Source organism: Podarcis vaucheri (genome assembly GCF_965113315.1).
Source record: "Podarcis vaucheri genome assembly, contig: SUPER_11_unloc_1, whole genome shotgun sequence".
In the NCBI taxonomy this organism is placed as follows: domain Eukaryota; kingdom Metazoa; phylum Chordata; class Lepidosauria; order Squamata; family Lacertidae; genus Podarcis; species Podarcis vaucheri.
Window position 1 is genome coordinate 244012 of NW_028118808.1, and position 16145 is coordinate 260156.

Here is a 16145-nt window from a genome sequence, read left to right on the forward strand (position 1 = left end):
ACTACAGTATTTTAATATTTTGTTGGAAGCTGCCCAGAGTGGCTGGGGAAACCCAGCCAGATGGGTGGGGTATAAATAATAAATTATTATTATTATTGGCCTCCGCAAACAATGCGACGTTGTCCACACGACATCACACGCATGCAGCGTGCGACAGGCCCCCCCCTCAATCTTTGGGGCAACCTCTGTCCCCAGCTCAGCTATTTTCCCAGGTCAGGCTTCCTCACTCAGGGAAAACCAGGACTGCGTTTGCTTAGTAACATCCATGCTTCTCTTTCTTTCTCCTGGATCCCAAAGGCAGCTAGTACCTCCTGAAGGGCCAATATGCAGAATAAATATCCCGTCTGTCCCATGGGTAGATATGCTCTCCACATTGCCATTAATTTTACTGCCTCAATAGCATACTACTCAGTCCATGCCAGAAGAACAGAACTGTGAACTCTGGAAGTTTATGAACTCTCGCCATCAGGGGCTGGTCCAATAAAAGTAATTGCCTTACCTGCTTTGCCTCATTGAATATGGAGAAGGCAATAAACCCAATGAATCACGTTCCATGTATTTCCTTCTGCGCTCAGTAAATACCTTTTTTATTATTACCAGTGCCCTGGGATGTATGATTCATGAAACAAGTTTGCACATATTTAGTCTACTCCTTGGAAAGGTGCTGCTTTAATCTTGTTGCGGGTCAACTTCATGCTAATGAAGATGGAGAAGTTACGGCACGATTCTATTCGTTTTCCACAGAAGTGAAGCCACGGTGTTCAACGGGACTTATTCCCAGAAAAGTGTGTATAAGGCTGTAGCCTAAAACTTGTATGGGCAAAACTCGGTGGTAGGTCAGAGAACCATTGAAGAAAGTAGGGATGGGGAACCTGTGACCTCCCCAGCTGTTGCTGAAATACAACTCTCCTTTTCCCTGACCATCGATCAAGCTGGCTGGGGCTGACAGGATTTGGAATCCATCAACATCTGGAGGATCATAGGTTCTCCAATCCTAGACTAATGTATCTGGCAATATGGTGAATTCTCTCCCCCCCCTCCTTCCTTCCTTCCTTCCTTCCTTCCTTCCTTCCTTCCTTCCTAGGTTCCCCAATCCTAGACTAATGTATCTGACAATATGGTGAGTTCCTTCCTTCCTTCCTTCCTTCCTTCCTTCCTTCCTTCCTTCCTTCCTTCCTTCCTTCCTTTCTCTCTTTCTTTCTTTCTTTCTTTCACCAAAAGTGGTCTATTGTGTTAGCATTCAAACTTCAAACAAAATAAATCTTACGAACATCTTGGAATCTCAAATTTTAAAAGAACATGTGGAAATTCTCATACCTCAAGTTTTTACTGCATATGAAAATTGTATTTATTTGCTTATTTTACATCATTTGTATACCGCCCAAGCCACAATGCCCTGTTTTGTTTCCAGCTTCCCTAAGTATCCTCTTTTTATTTTATTGGTAGAGGGAAACAGAAAAATATCTGCACAAAAGGTATTGAGCACTATCTTTTCAAGCCTAAATTCAATAGCTGGCTCATAAGATCATGAATGTATGCATTTGTCATGGGGTAGTTTTGCAATTTAAACATTTCAAACTACGGCAAGCCACAAATTAGGTACTGCGTAACAACAAAGAGGAAACTGAGTTATTTAAATTGGGGAAATGCTAAGAGGAATAGAGAACAATTAAATATACCACAACAATAATAAATAGGGACAGGGTTTATAGGGTCAGATTTTTTTTTTCTTGCAACTAATTTTGTAATGTACCTTTCTTGAAGACAATTTCTATGTAGGAACTTTCCATGCTACATTACAAACTATTCTGGGGAGGCCCATAGACCTTCAGAGAGGCTTTTTATAGGCAGAAAAGGCTGCAAAGCGTGTTCTCCTTCATGGAGAGCACGTGTTGTGGTGGGGGCCGCCAGGACACTCCAAAGTTGGGGGCGGGCTAACTGATCGTTGGCCACTGATGCGATTGGGGCTTCCCTTGTTGTTGGGAAGAAATTAATGTTGCCATTTATTGATTGACAGCCAGAAATGCTAAAACTCCTTGCACGAGGCTAGGGCTTCCTCTTTTTGCCCGTGCAGCGGATTGCCCGTCCCTCCCTCCCTAGAATAGGGTTGTTCGCTTTGACCTTGCTATGCCTGTCATGGGGTCGTCTGCTTTGGAGCGGGGGCCTGGTAGGAATTTTGTCCATCTGGCTGATTGGCTGGGGCCATTTGGTTTTTGCCTACTGTGTAGCAAATCGTCACAACTTGTAAGGTTCGCGGTTAGGCATTGGTTTATGGTTTGGTTGGTTGAGGGGCATGGATTGGCTGTGCCTGCCCCTCTAATGCTGCTGCTGCAAGGGATTCCGTTAAAGGAATTGGGGGCTAACTATTGCTTGTCCACTCTGTCAAGGGGGCTCGGGCCATAGCAATGAGCTCCTGGTTGCATTTGGGGTGAGGGCAGATTCCCTGCTCCGCGTAACCCCCAAGTGTATTCCCCCATTCTGACTTTCGCATTGTGCGGAATGTCAGTCTGTCCCCCACGGTGGGGGCAGATAGTCGCAACCAATGCCTAAGCAACCACTCACAAATTTGTATTTTAATAAAGTTGTGGCCAAAATTATGCCAAAAACCTTAAACAAAAAATTCTGTGTGATGTGTGAGTTATTGGGGTGGACCTAGGAACCTCGACACGCAAATACTTATTTGGACCCAATATTTGCTTATTGTTGAAACAATTATTTTTTCCCTTTCCTGACACAGTAGAGGGATACGACTTGCCTGTGAATCATTTCCACATATGCATATTTAGTATACAGTAGACTGCAAATTGAGCAAGTAAACTCACCCTGTCCAAATTAATTACAAATAGTCCCTTAGTTACAAAGAGTTCAAAGTGTTTTTGCAATGGAGTGATGCAGATTTATGGCAACACACCAGATCTATGTATTTTATTGGGCAGTGCGTACTTCTGGCATCAAATCCATAACTCATTGCTCAGACTTTACTAAGGATGACTCCTGTATTTCCCAAGACCGGAGACAATGAAAATCTCTGATTTTCTCAGCATCCAAAATTGTTGTGGCTATGCCTGTCAGGCTCGAAGTGTTCTGCCATCACCTCCATGCATGTTTTACCCATAAGTAGAAGGAATTCCTGTTTGCCTTCTGGTCTGGATTACATGATCTGTAAACACAGCAATGCCCTTATGAACTTCAGCAAGATGGCGGGATCGACTGTTTAACATTTTTCTAGTTGACAAATGGGTTTTAAGGCTATCAAGGCTGGTCTGGTGGTTTCAGCATCAGCTCTGCGGACCTCAGATTTTAAACAACTATACAGCATTGAAAATCACAGAGTATTTTGGCACCATGGGAAAAACCTGAGACTGTGCGCTGGCATTCCAGCACTGTAGACATATATACTGTACTGTTAACTCCTAGGACCTTTTATTCTGTAACATTGGTGGCACTGAACATCAGAGTTCTCTCCAGCAAAGAACAACATTACAGCTTCTTTATACAATGCTTGTGGGTTATGTTTGTATTTTTGCTTTTATTTTCTTTGTATCACTTTATTTCTTTATAATGGAAACCTTTTCAATAAAATATGAATACCAAAAAATGTTTGTAGTCAAAGATTCAGGGTAGTCTGGTTCATGCCTTATTGCTAGGCTGAAGAAATATAGCCTTGACTTGCTTAATATCCAGATTCTGTTAATTTCAGCCTAGGGCTCAATTATGATTATTATTATGATTATTATTATGATTATGATTATTTATACCCCGCCCATCTGGCTGGGTTTCCCCAGCCACTTTGGGCGGCTTCCAACGAAAGATTAAAAATTCATTAAGACATCAGTCATTTAAAACTTCCCTAAACAGGGCTGCCTTCAAATGTCTTCTAAAAGTCATATAGTTGCTTATTTCCTTGACATCTGATGGGAGGGTGTTCCACAGGGTGGGCGCCACTACCGAGAAGGCCCTCTGCCTGGTTCCCTGTAACTTCGCTTCTCGCAGTGAGGGAACCGCCAGAAAGCCCTCGGAACTGGACCTCAGGGTCTGGGTTGAACGATGGGGTTCAAGACTCCTGCACTTCTGGTTTCGTATGCAAGCACACAACTGGAAGAAAAGAAGAAAAGACCTGAAATGGAACCTGGAGGGTATTCGAACCACACTCTCATCCCTCCTTCAAGGCAGAACCTCTTCCACTGAGGAGATCATAGTATATGCATTGTCTCTCCCCCCCCCCATAGTTCTTGGGTTAAGAACTTTGCTTCAGGATGAGAACAGAAATCGTGCTCCGGCGGTGCAGCGGCAGCAGGAGGCAGTGGCGTAGCGTGGGTTGTCAACACCCGGGGCAAGGCAAGTAATTTGCGCCCCCTAACCCGTGGATTTGCGCCCCCTAACCCTAACCCCCAGATGTTGCGCCCGGTGCGGCCGCCCCCCCCTGCACTCCCCACGCTACGCCACTGGCAGGAGGCCCCATTAGCTAAAGTGGTGCTTCAGGTTAAGAACAGTTTCAGGTTAAGAATGGACCTCTGGAACGGATTAAGTACTTAACCTGAAGTACCACTGTACCTGGTGTTAGCCGCCCTGAGCCCAGTCTTGGCTGGGGAGGGCGGGATATAAATAAAACATCATCATCATCATCATCATCATCATTCCCTGGTTTCCCTAAATCTGTTACACCCCCCTTCTTCCCCCTTTCAGTGAACTACTTTTCTGTATTCTCAAAACCTTTCTCTGCCATTGTTTCACTGCTACTCCTTTTTCACGCTGCTCTTTGCAAGTTATAACAAAATTATAAAACTGGGAGACGACGACACACTCACACCCCAAGACCCGTAGAGGATTATGTAAATTGGAGCATGCATTATTTATTCTGGTTGGTGTTTACCGAAAATGCAATCCAGGACATGCTAAGGGAGGGTGTGGCTGAAAGTACAAAACTGAAGTCCTGTTTTTCTACTTGCTTTGCCCGCGGCCACCAGCTGAAAAGCATTATTACTTCACTCTCCCCCCCCACACACACCGTACAATTTGCTTCCCATCTGGTGTTGTGGCAAATAAGTGTTTCATAAAGTGCTGGGAGTTGCGTGCAGAGTGGTTACACTGGTAATTTATCACAACCGTGATGGTAGCATTAATCCCACTTTTACCCTTCTCTTAGGAAATGCTGCACAGGTGAACGGAAGGAGTGGGACAGTCCTCTACCATCTGACCTGCCCATCCTCCTTTTTCCCAATTTAAAGATGTGCCTCTCTTCAAGGTGTTATAAGGGACCCGGCAAAATCAGCAATCCCTTTTGGGTGTGCCCAAAGCCATCTTAATAAACAAGTTGTTTTGCTTTGCTTTAAATTATTGCTAATTAAAATGCTGACTAACACAGTCATTTCTTCGTCAGTCCTAACCATATCTACTCAGAATTAATTCATACAATTTCTCACTTGCCCTCAATGTATAAGTAACTTTTCATTTATGGGTTGCTCTGCTACCACAGCCATTAATTAAGTCATATTGAATTCTGCGACATTTACTCCCAGTTGCAGGTAAACTGGATTAGGATTGCAGATTTACACAGAAGTAAAGTCCCCCTGGGCTCATAGGCATCTACTTCCTAGGAAATATGCTCAATGTCGGTGTTGCAAACGTGACCGTACGAACGGTTGCGACTTGGACATTTTGTAATATTTGTTTCTCGCCATTTTCCAGAAGAGAAATAGGAGGAGAGAAAATTGAATCAGTTTGGTTAGGTGTTGACTCACTGATTCCTCATGCCGCAGTTCTGGGCTAAGCCCACCATGCAAGCCAAGAGAGGAAGCGTCAATGAGATGAGTAAAATACCTTCTCTAGATTGTAGCAGGAAGAACAAGAAGTGCAGAACTGAAGGTGGTTCTCTTCCTTTCTTCCCTTGTAGTAGGCATGTGACTCCCACACATCCATGCGTAGATTTTGTCTGCTTGAATTGTGTTTTACTTGTTGGAAGCTGCCCAGAGTGGGTGGCAAAATACTAATACTAATACTAATGTCAGATGGGTGGCATAGTAATAATAGTAATAATAATAATAATAATAATAATAGAGGTGCCAGGCAAAAACATTCCTTTTTAACCAGGCCTTTAGTTGATTTGATTTATATTCTATGCCCTTTTAAAATTTGGTTCACTTTTTTGAGGGGGGATGTTATTGGGTTGTTGTTATTTTGAACATATATATTGTGGTTTTAGATGTTGATCTTGTTTTGTGAACCGCCCTGAGATCTCCAGGTATAGGGCGGTATATAAATTCAATAAATGGGATGCGGGTGGCGCTGTGGGTTAAAGAAGGTCAGCAGTTCGAATCCCCGTGACGGGGTGAGCTCCCGTTGCTCGGTCCCTGCTCCTGCCAACCTAGCAGTTCGAAAGCATGTCAAAGTGCCAGTAGATAAATAGGTACCACTCCAGGGGGAAGGTAAAAGGCATTTCTGTGCACTGCTCTCGTTCGCCAGAAGCGGCTTAGTCATGCTGATCACATGACCCGGAAGCTGTACGCCGGCTCCCTCGGCCAATAAAGCGAGATGAGCGCCGCTACCCCAGAGTCGGCCACAACAGGACCTAATGGTCAGGGGTCCCTTTACCTTTATAAATTCAATTAATAATAATAATAATAATAAATATTAATAACTCAGGGTCCAAACTAGAGCATGGTGTTAAATGTGTACTTAGAAACCGCATCAAATCCAGAGGGCAGAGGGCTGCCATTGGCACCCTAACTCATAGCCATGCCAGTGGGTGGTGGAGATGGTTGGGATTGCAGCTGGGGAGAGACAGCTTATACCTATATACGCTGATGTCATTTTGGAAGAAGTATCTGATGTCACATCTGCTTTGGTCCACAATTTGGGCCAGGGTTTTCAAAACTTGGGTCTCCAGCTGTTTGGGGGCTACAGTTCCCATCTTCCCTGACCACTGGTCTTGCTAGCCAGTGATGACAGGAGTTGTAGTCCAAAAACAGGGGTAAACGCAAGTTTGGGAAACCCTGATTTAGGCGATCCTGCAACCTCCCCTGGCTCAATCCAAAGGTAAAAGGTAAAGGTACCCCTGCCTATACGGGCCAGTCGTGTCCGACTCTAGGGTTGTGCGCCCATCTCACTTAAGAGGCTGAGGGCCAGCGCTGTCCGGAGACACTTCCGGGTCACGTGGCCAGCGTGACAAAGCTGCTCTGGCGAGCCAGCACCAGCGCAGCACACGGAAACGCTGTTTACCTTCCCGCTAGAAAGCGGTACCTATTTATCTACTTGCACTTTAGGGGTGCTTTCGAACTGCTAGGTGGGCAGGAACTGGGACCGAAGACGGGAGCTCACCCCGCTGCGGGGATTCGAACCGCCGACCATGCGATCGGCAAGACCTAGGCGCTGAGGTTTTACCCACAGCGCCACCCTCAATCCAAAACTTCCTGCTAAATGATCTCCCGGAAGCGTCACGCAGCAAAGACTCGTGAACCCCTTTATGTTTCTACACGAAGTGCTGTGAATTCAAGTTGCTGTATAAAAGAGTAAACAGAGACCATTTAGAATCAGGTGAGGCCTTGTAGGGAACCTTTGACCCTCCAGATGGTGCTGAACGGCAACTCGCAAGTAATTCTTTTGAATTATGATGCTCTTGTTCTCGTTCTTTCACAGCAAGCTTTGTGTCTTACACCACTGGCCTTAACGCTGGCTGCATTTTGAACCAATAGGACAGGACCATCTAGGGCCCATTGAAAAAATGTGAGAACACAAGTTGGAACCATCCTGAAATAATAAGGGGGCAGCGATAGCTTTGCGACGGAGGTTTAAGAGAACTACTGGAGAGCAGACGGAAGGCCATCTTAAGCATATCCGGCGCCGTGGTTCAAAGATCCCTCCGGTGCCCCCCAGAGTTGGCCATCTTTTTAAAGGGGGGGGACACCCCAAAGTTGTTGACCTTTTTTAAGGAAAGGTTCCCCAGAGTTGCTGACCTTTTTTTTTAGGGAGCTGACTACGCTTACACATTATCTCTAACAAGCTTTTGGAACATAATAAAAGGCAGAAGAAAATCTAATGAAGTCCTCAATTCCAAAGCAAGGCTCATTCAAGACTCAGCAGATCTACTAATTCATCCTCATGATTCAAATCACCACATATCCAAAAGTTAAAGCAATCACCAGTTTGTTGTTCTTTAAATAAATTGATAAAAGACACCGAGAATTAATTTCCCGGCCAATTTGTGTACAAAGTACAAAGTGTACATTTTCAAATATTGTGAGGGGTGGGGGTGAGTGTAAAGCATTGACATCCTGAACCTAAAAAGGACCCAGAACTTGGGTCACAAAGGCTGCAGCTGCACCTGAGAGTAAGCCCTGCTGAATCTAATGCAACACACGTCTCACAACAATTGAAACTGATCTGTAGAAAGCACAACTTGAAAACAAGAGATAATGCACCTATTTTTGTAAATTAAGAAATGGCATTGCCATTCCAATGGCGTGCGTGCACTGCTGCATCTTGTGACCAATCCTATGGGGTGGGGCATCCTTGCAACCCTTAGATCTTATAGGGTTGGGCATCCTTGCAACCCTTCCAATATTCTGCATCTTGCAACCAATCCTATGGGGTGGGGCATCCTTGCAACCTTTTGATCCTATAGGGTGGGGCATCCTTGCAACCCTTCCAATATTCTGCATCTTGCAACCAATCTTGCAACCAATCCTATGGGGTGGGGCATCCTTGCAACCTTTTGATCCTATAGGGTGGGGCATCCTTGCAACCCTTCCAATATTCTGCATCTTGCAACCAATCCTATGGGGTGGGGCATCTTTGCAACCCTTCCAATACTTTATTTCCGTAAGATGTGTCCTCCACCCCCGGTGGTTGGTATAGCCACAGGGCCATAAACTGGATTCCCACCCACCCACCCACCTCCCGGGGGGGGGTGTCAGCGAGTGAGAAGACCCGCCACCTCCACCTGCGCTCCCCACTCCTCGTCTCTACCAGGCAGGCTCCTCCGGGGAGTGGAAGGGGTTAAAAGGGGGCGTGGCGACGGGCGGGTCCGCCTCGGGCTCCCAGCCCCGCCCCCGCACGCGGCGTGACGTCGCGGCGCGCGCCGGGACCCGGAAGCATCTCTCGGCGATGGCGGCGGAGGGCGCGGGGCAGCAGTGGGTGCTGGTGGAGATGGTCCAGGCCTTCTATGAGGTGAGCGGGCCGGGAGGCGGTGGGGGGCCGGGTGGGCCGCCGCAGGGCTCCGCGGAACGGAGCGAGGAGAGGCTGGAGGCTTCCCGAGGGGTCGGGGAAGGAGCAGGGGCCGCCGGGGGTCTCTTCTCGCCCGCCACCCCGACCGAAGAGGGAGGCTGAGGCCGGGGTGGGACGCCGGTTGGAGGGTGGCTGCCCGGGGGAGAGGCCCGAGGGCGGGGAGGGGAAAAGGGTCGCCACGCCTGGCCGTCAGGAAGACGCAGAGGAGCTAACAACAACAAGGGGCAGAGTTCCCTTCGCAGCCCTCCTCCCAAGAAAATAAAAATAAAAACTTGAGGGGGCCGGGCCCCCAAAGTTGAGGGGAATTCCCATTCAAATGGTGTGTGTCTGTGCAACATTATTATTATTATTATTATTATTATTATTGAAGCTGGGCCCCCAAAGTTGAGGGGAATTCCCATTCAAATGGTGTGTGTCTGTGCAACATGAGTATTATTATTATTATTATTATTATTGAAGCTGGGCCCCCAAAGTTCAGGGGAATTCCCATTCAAATGGTGTGTGTCTGTCCAACATTATTATTATTATTATTATTTACTTATTGAGGGAGCTGGGCCCTCAAAGTTGAGGGGAGTTCCCATTCAAATGGTGTGTGTCTGTGCAACATGAGTATTATTATTATTATTATTATTATTATTGAAGTTGGGCCCCCAAAGTTCAGGGGAATTCCCATTCAAATGGTGTGGGTCTGTCCAACATTATTATTATTATTATTATTATTATTATTATTATTATTTACTTATTGAGGGAGCTGGGCCCTCAAAGTTGAGGGGAGTTCCCATTCAAATGGTGTGCGTGTGCCACATTATTCTTATTCTTATTACTGTTTCCTGCTGTGGGGCAAACTGGATTTAGATGGCTTTGGGTTCCCACCCCATAGCTCCCATCAAGATATCAGAAGGTATCATTAAATATTGCAGTTATAAGGGTTATTTAGTGGAAGACAGAAGTGCCTGGCGTGCTCTGGTCCATGGGCTCACGAAGAGTCGGACACAACTAAACGACTAAACCACAACAACCATTGAATTCTGAGCAAACGTATAGGTTCTGTTTGTAAGTTTCACTTATATATGTGGGGTAAATGTGCATAATCTTGGTTATCGTTCAGTGGGTGTCTGTCTAGAACGCTCTGCTGAATGAATTCCCAGTTCTCCAACATGGACTTATTTTTTGCTTTAGGCAAACACACACCTTCTTATTCAGGTGTATTTTACATACATTTAAGTATTCTTAATTTTTATTTCCTGGCTTACTTTTTTATTATTTGTATTTTTTAACCTAATAAGCCACTCTGAAATCAGCTTTGATGAAGGACATTACGTTTTAAATGAATAGGCTCCTGTTTGTTTATAGTATGGGTTGGTGACAGAGCTCATACCCCATCAGTCAGAACAGACAGTGCTGCATTGGGTAGTCTTAATACCTAGTACAAAATCCCATTGCCATTGGTTGGCTTACCCATAATACAGTGGACGCTCGGGTTGCGAACGTGATCCATGCGGGAGGCATGTTTGCAACCTGCAGTGCTGCGTCTGTGCACGCGCGGATCACGATTTAGTGCTTATGCGCATGCGCCAAAACCCAAAAGTAACCCGTTCTGGTACTTCCGGGTTTTGGCGTGTCCGTAACCTGAAAACGCGTAACCCGAAGCGTCTGTAACCCGAGGTATGGCTGCACCATGTTTCTAGCGCTGTCTGTATTCAGAGACTACATCTTTGAATTTGGATTGGCAGAGCAGTTTGGTTGGCCTGGCATAGTTATACTTCTGTAGGTGAGTGGTAAGTTCAGAAATCTAACCACATGATTTATAGTTCTAAGTAATGCTGGGGGTGGAAACGGCATGGATGCGGCACTTTGAGGGAGCAGATTAACCTTTTGGCCTATGCTTCTAAGGGAGTGGTGTGTACCTATTCTGTTCAAACCCATTGACTTGATGCTTGTTGAAGCAATCTTCCCAGAGAAGAGACTGTTGAACTCTTTGAAGATCCTGTGTGTCTACAACATGTCCACATAACACAGCTCTAATGGGAGAGTAGAGATCTTAAGTAAGAAAGATACTCTGTGTATGGAGACATAGCTAAGTGTATAGAACACTTGTTCTGAGCTATGCCAGTTACATAAAGTTGCATATTAGGAAATATAAGAACTTGTTTGGCAGTTCCATACCATCAACGAGTGGAGAAAGAATGGATCACTGTCTCCAACAGCAACCTTCTTGGGAGAAGGTATTCTCTTTTGCTAGTGCCCTGAATTTCCATGTTCTGTGCAGAGGAGGGGATTTCCTAACCTTTGCAGGCTTGTTTATAAGGCTGTGTTATTGGATCCAAGAGAATAAATCCAGCCTTTGTCCATTTTCTCTTTTGAAACCTTCCGATTGGGCAGTGCTGGGCTTCCTAGACATTTCAGTCAGGTTACAAGTTTGGTTAAAACAGCAAAAAGTGGTGAATTTAACTTGTACACTTTTAAAGAGATGGCAAACTTAGAGAAATGATTAATGTGCAACTGGTATTTTTGTTTACTTTCCAGGCTCCAACTTACCATCTTATTTTGGAAGGTATTCTAATCCTATGGATAATCAGACTTCTTTTCTCCAAGACGTACAAGCTTCAGGAGCGATCTGACCTCACACCTAAGGTTTGATGTTCCAAAATAGCCTCAATATGCTCTGACAAAAAACTAAAAGTCAATATGATTAATAGCTGTAATGCTGGAAATAAGCACTTCAGTCTAATCATTTTTTAAAACAACAACAGCAACATGTTTTTATTAAAGATTTTATTGGGTTACAAAAGTACATACATCGCCTCTATTTTCAGATCATAATGTCCCTTTTACATATCAGTTATATTTGATGTGAAACTTTAATGTATACAATATAAGATTGGGGGAGAAGAGAGGTAGGAAGAGAGAACGGGGGAGGGGAGAGAGAAGAGGGGGCTGAGTCTAATCATAGTTGTATATACAAGTGTGATTGTTTTTCCTAAAGTCTCCCAAAAAACACACACAACCCTGCTCGATTATGGACTGTGTTAAGTTAATTCGTATTACTAATGACTTGGCTCTAGAGAAGTATGATTGCATAAGCAGGGAGGTTGTGGCTGACAGACACACTGTGGGGGGTGCTGTTTAGGAGACCCACAGCCCATGTTTTTCTCTGGCTCCAAGCCTGTTTCATAAGTTGTGGTATTTAGGGGTGCTGTTTTGAAGAGTGATGTTGGTTTCTGCGTAGCAAAAAAAAAAAAGTTCCTATGACAATTACTCTTTGAAAGTGGTGCTATGTGCTTACCTTGGCAAGTACTATTGATCAGCTGATTGCCAGCACTTCTGTACCCAGGGCTTTGGAAGATCTAAAAGTCTGTTGATTGGTGGCACTTGTGAAGCCCAGTGCACATTACTTCCTGAAACCTAACAATCAGCTGATCAGCATTAGGAGTACATAGGTTGCTTTCAAGCCATTATGTCATTGTGATGCAAGGTGATAGTCATGGCTGAGCCATGTTGGGTTGCAGAAGGGGAGGGGCTATAATGACAAGGCTGGCTGGATCTAGTTCCCCACCTGATTCCAAAGTTATTCTGAAAGCTGATTGCCCAGTTTAATAACCCTGTGTGTCGTAAAGCAGTTTTCCACAGGAGAACAGATATGATTGCAATATGGCTGGAAAATGCTCTACCTTTTCTTTACTGATCCAGACGACTAGTTTCTTCACAGCTGTCACTCATAATGAAGTGGAGATGTAACTTGCTTTTTATTTTAAAATACGCTTAGTTCACCTTTCCAAGGGTCAAGGCAGCTAGCAACACCAAAAAGTATCAGCCTTCCGAAGCAGATCATAACCACTACAGAAAGCAATCGTTTCACTATATCCAGCTCCTTTCAGTGGATTATTAGTTGGTAAAGCAAATATATTTGGAGCAGAGCCTGACTTGTGGACAGGGTCTCATAGGGAATGTGGTAGTCTTGGAGGGCCAGTGTATGATGGCTTTTAAAGAGTGGCTAACCTCTAGATCGGGACGCGGGTGGTGCTGTGGGTTAAACCACAGAGCCTAGGACTTGCCGATCAGAAGGTCAGCAGTTCAAATCCCCACAACATTGCTCCGTCCCTGCTCCTGCCAACCTAGCAGTTCGAAATCACGAAGTGCAAGTAGATAAATAGGTACCGCTCCAGCAGGAAGGTAAACAGTGTTTCCATGCACTGGTCTGGTTCGCCAGAAGGGGCTTAGTCATGGGGGCCACATGACCCGGAAGCTGTACGCCGGCTCCCTCGGCCAATAAAGCAAGATGAGCGCCGCAACCCCAGAGTTGGCCACGACTGGACCTAATGGTCAGGGTCCCTTTACCTTTAACCTCTAGATCAGGCACGTCCAACTCTAGAGACTGTGATCTATTCCCAGTAAAATAACACTGGGAGTGATCTACCCCCTGTCATTTTTTTGAGCTTTTTGGGGAAGGAGAGACTACCAGGGTTGTTGAGAATGTTTTAATTCAATATTACTTAAGTCCGCAGCAATAGCTACTTACAACACTCAGTCAATGCATGACATGATAGCTTTCGCAGCTGCAACGGCAACTGGACACAGCACCAGGGGACTGCACATAGGACACGACAGAGGAATACAGCAAGGGGGGCAGGCAGGGGAATATTCCATTCCCCTTTGTTTCATATTTGGTGATCGAATACGATCCCGCAATTCACCACGATAGCCCGGTTGTACATGTCTGCTCTAGATGTTTTTGGACTCCAACTCAAAACAGCCCTCTGTTAGCATGGCAAAGGATGATGGGAGTTGTAGTTCAGCAACATCTAGCGGGCCCCATCCCTCTAGCAGTAGATGCTACTATGGTTGGGTCCATGCAGCTCTTTAGTAATATATAGTCTTCTTACACACATTGGGCTGTGATTTGGTTTTCGTTTGACGGGGAGATTTGCGAGGCAGTATGCTTTTTCTCTCCTTCAACTGCATAAAGATCCCTTGCCAAAGGTCTATCTAGTCTTTCATCTGCTTCCAACAGTAGTCAGCCAGATACCTCTGGAAAGCTCACAAGCATGATACGAAGTTGACTTCAGTACAGAATGTTCAGGGGTAGCCTGCCTCTAATGTTAAGCGTCCATTGTGAAATAATTGTTCACGATGCAGGGTTTTTTTTAAAAAAAACCATCTAATTTAGTGGTTATTACAATTTGTGGTATTAAATAGGTTGGAAAAGGTAGGGCATTTATGACTGCTTTGTGGTTAGTGAGATCTAGGATAAATGCTATATTTATCTATCTTACTCATTTGAAAGCAGGAGTTAGCATTGAAATGGAAGGAACTAAAAGTACCTCAGAGATCTAATGATGTTTCTTAGCCCCTGGGAAGCTTCCATCTCTGCTTTTCCTTTAGTGTAATGAATAGTAATGACTACTTGCTCACAAGTGAGATGGGGCATTCTAACAACTTGTGTTCACGTTATAGCAACAACAAAATGAATCATTTCCGCTTTCATAACTCGTTGCGTTTATTAAATCCCATCCTGAGCTTCTACCAAACCCTGGTTGTGTGCTCTTCTTTAATTAAGTTGTTTGTGCAATATATATCCAAATAGATCTGGAACAGCTTATGTTTGACAACCAAGGTTTGACAGTATTGCTTGGTTATAAGAAAACTTTGAAGCAGTTTGCAAAAATGTAAACTAAAACATTACAATTCTCAATAAACAGTTTAAAATAGGTATTTAAAAACATTCAAAAGGTTATTAAAATCAGCAGTAGATAAAAATACAAAACCCACGTAAGTTCTACATGCCAGGAGAGGCTTGCTTAAACAAAAATGTTTTCAGCGGGTGTTGGAAAAAGTATAACAAAGACACCCCCACTAAAATACAGATTTCTTACAAGTGTGGAGCAAATATTAAGTGGCCCACAGCCCAAACCAGTCAATTGGACATATATGGAGTAAAGTGGTCCTGTAAGTAAACTGATTCCAAGCTGTTAAGGGCTTAATATACTAACACTTTGAACTTGGATCGGTAGTGTATGGGCAAACCAGTACAGAAATCTGAGTGGGCAAGATCTCTCTCCTGTCAGGGATGCGGGTGGTGCTGTTGTCTAAACCAATGTTTCCCAACCTTGGGTCTCCACCTATTTTTGGACTACAACTCCCAACATCCCTAGCTAGCAAGACCAGTGGTCAGGGACGATGGGATTGTAGTCTGAAAACAGATGGAGACCAAAGGTTGGGAAACACTGATCTAAACCACTGGGTCTCTTGGGCTTGCCGATCATAAGGCTGGCTGTTTGAATCCGTGTGACGAGGTGAGCTCCTGTTGCTCTGTCCCAGCTCCTGCCAACCTAGCAGTTCAAAAACAGTGTGGGTGAGGAACCTGTGGCCAAATGTTGATGGTGGCGCAGTGGTCTAAACCACTTGGGCTCGCTGATCAGAAGGTCAGCGGTTTGAATCCACGACGGGGTGAGCTCCCATTGCTCTGTCCCTGCTCCTGCCAACCTAGCAGTTCGAAAGCACTCAAGTGCAAGTAGATCAATAGGTACTGCTGCGGCAGGAAGGTGAGCACAGTTTCTGTGCGCTCTGGCATCCGTCATGGTGTCTTGTTGTGCCAGAAGCGGTTTAGTCATGCTGGCCACATTACCTGGAAAGCTGACTGTGGACAAGCGCCGGCTCCCTCGGCCTGAAAAGCAAGATGAGCGCTGTGCCCCGTAGTCCAGGTGTGTGTAAAGTCCGTTTTGGGGGCCTAATCCGGCCCACCGGTTGATTTAATCTGGCCCCCGTAGCATTATATGTCCTGGGATAAAATCCTAAAAAAAGCTCAGCAACTTCAATCCTAAAAAGCTCAACTACTTTGGTGTAAGATTGTAAAAAAAGCTCAACAGCTTTGGTCGGCCCTCACGCACGTTCACTTCATCAAATCTGGCCTTCTTTGAAAAAAG

General features: G+C 45.0%; 1 protein-coding gene and 1 long non-coding RNA gene across 2 annotated transcripts in view; one reads left to right on the plus strand and one right to left on the minus strand.

The window, feature by feature from the left end:
• Nucleotides 1–1158: 1158 nt before the first annotated feature.
• On the minus strand, nucleotides 1159–11705 carry LOC309514787. The gene is made up of 3 exons (XR_014212203.1): nucleotides 11130–11705; nucleotides 2667–3160; nucleotides 1159–1857 (listed from the first exon to the last, which is right to left on the minus strand). It is a non-coding gene; the product is annotated as an uncharacterized lncRNA (long non-coding RNA).
• The window catches only part of SPTLC1 (serine palmitoyltransferase long chain base subunit 1), a 37555-nt gene continuing 30475 nt past the window's right edge, over nucleotides 9066–16145 (plus strand). The window contains exons 1-2 of the mRNA XM_082242335.1: nucleotides 9066–9165; nucleotides 11749–11856. Coding sequence (XP_082098461.1) covers nucleotides 9103–9165; nucleotides 11749–11856 — 171 coding nt within the window. The 5' untranslated portion in view covers nucleotides 9066–9102. The remainder of the gene's footprint in view (nucleotides 9166–11748; nucleotides 11857–16145) is intronic.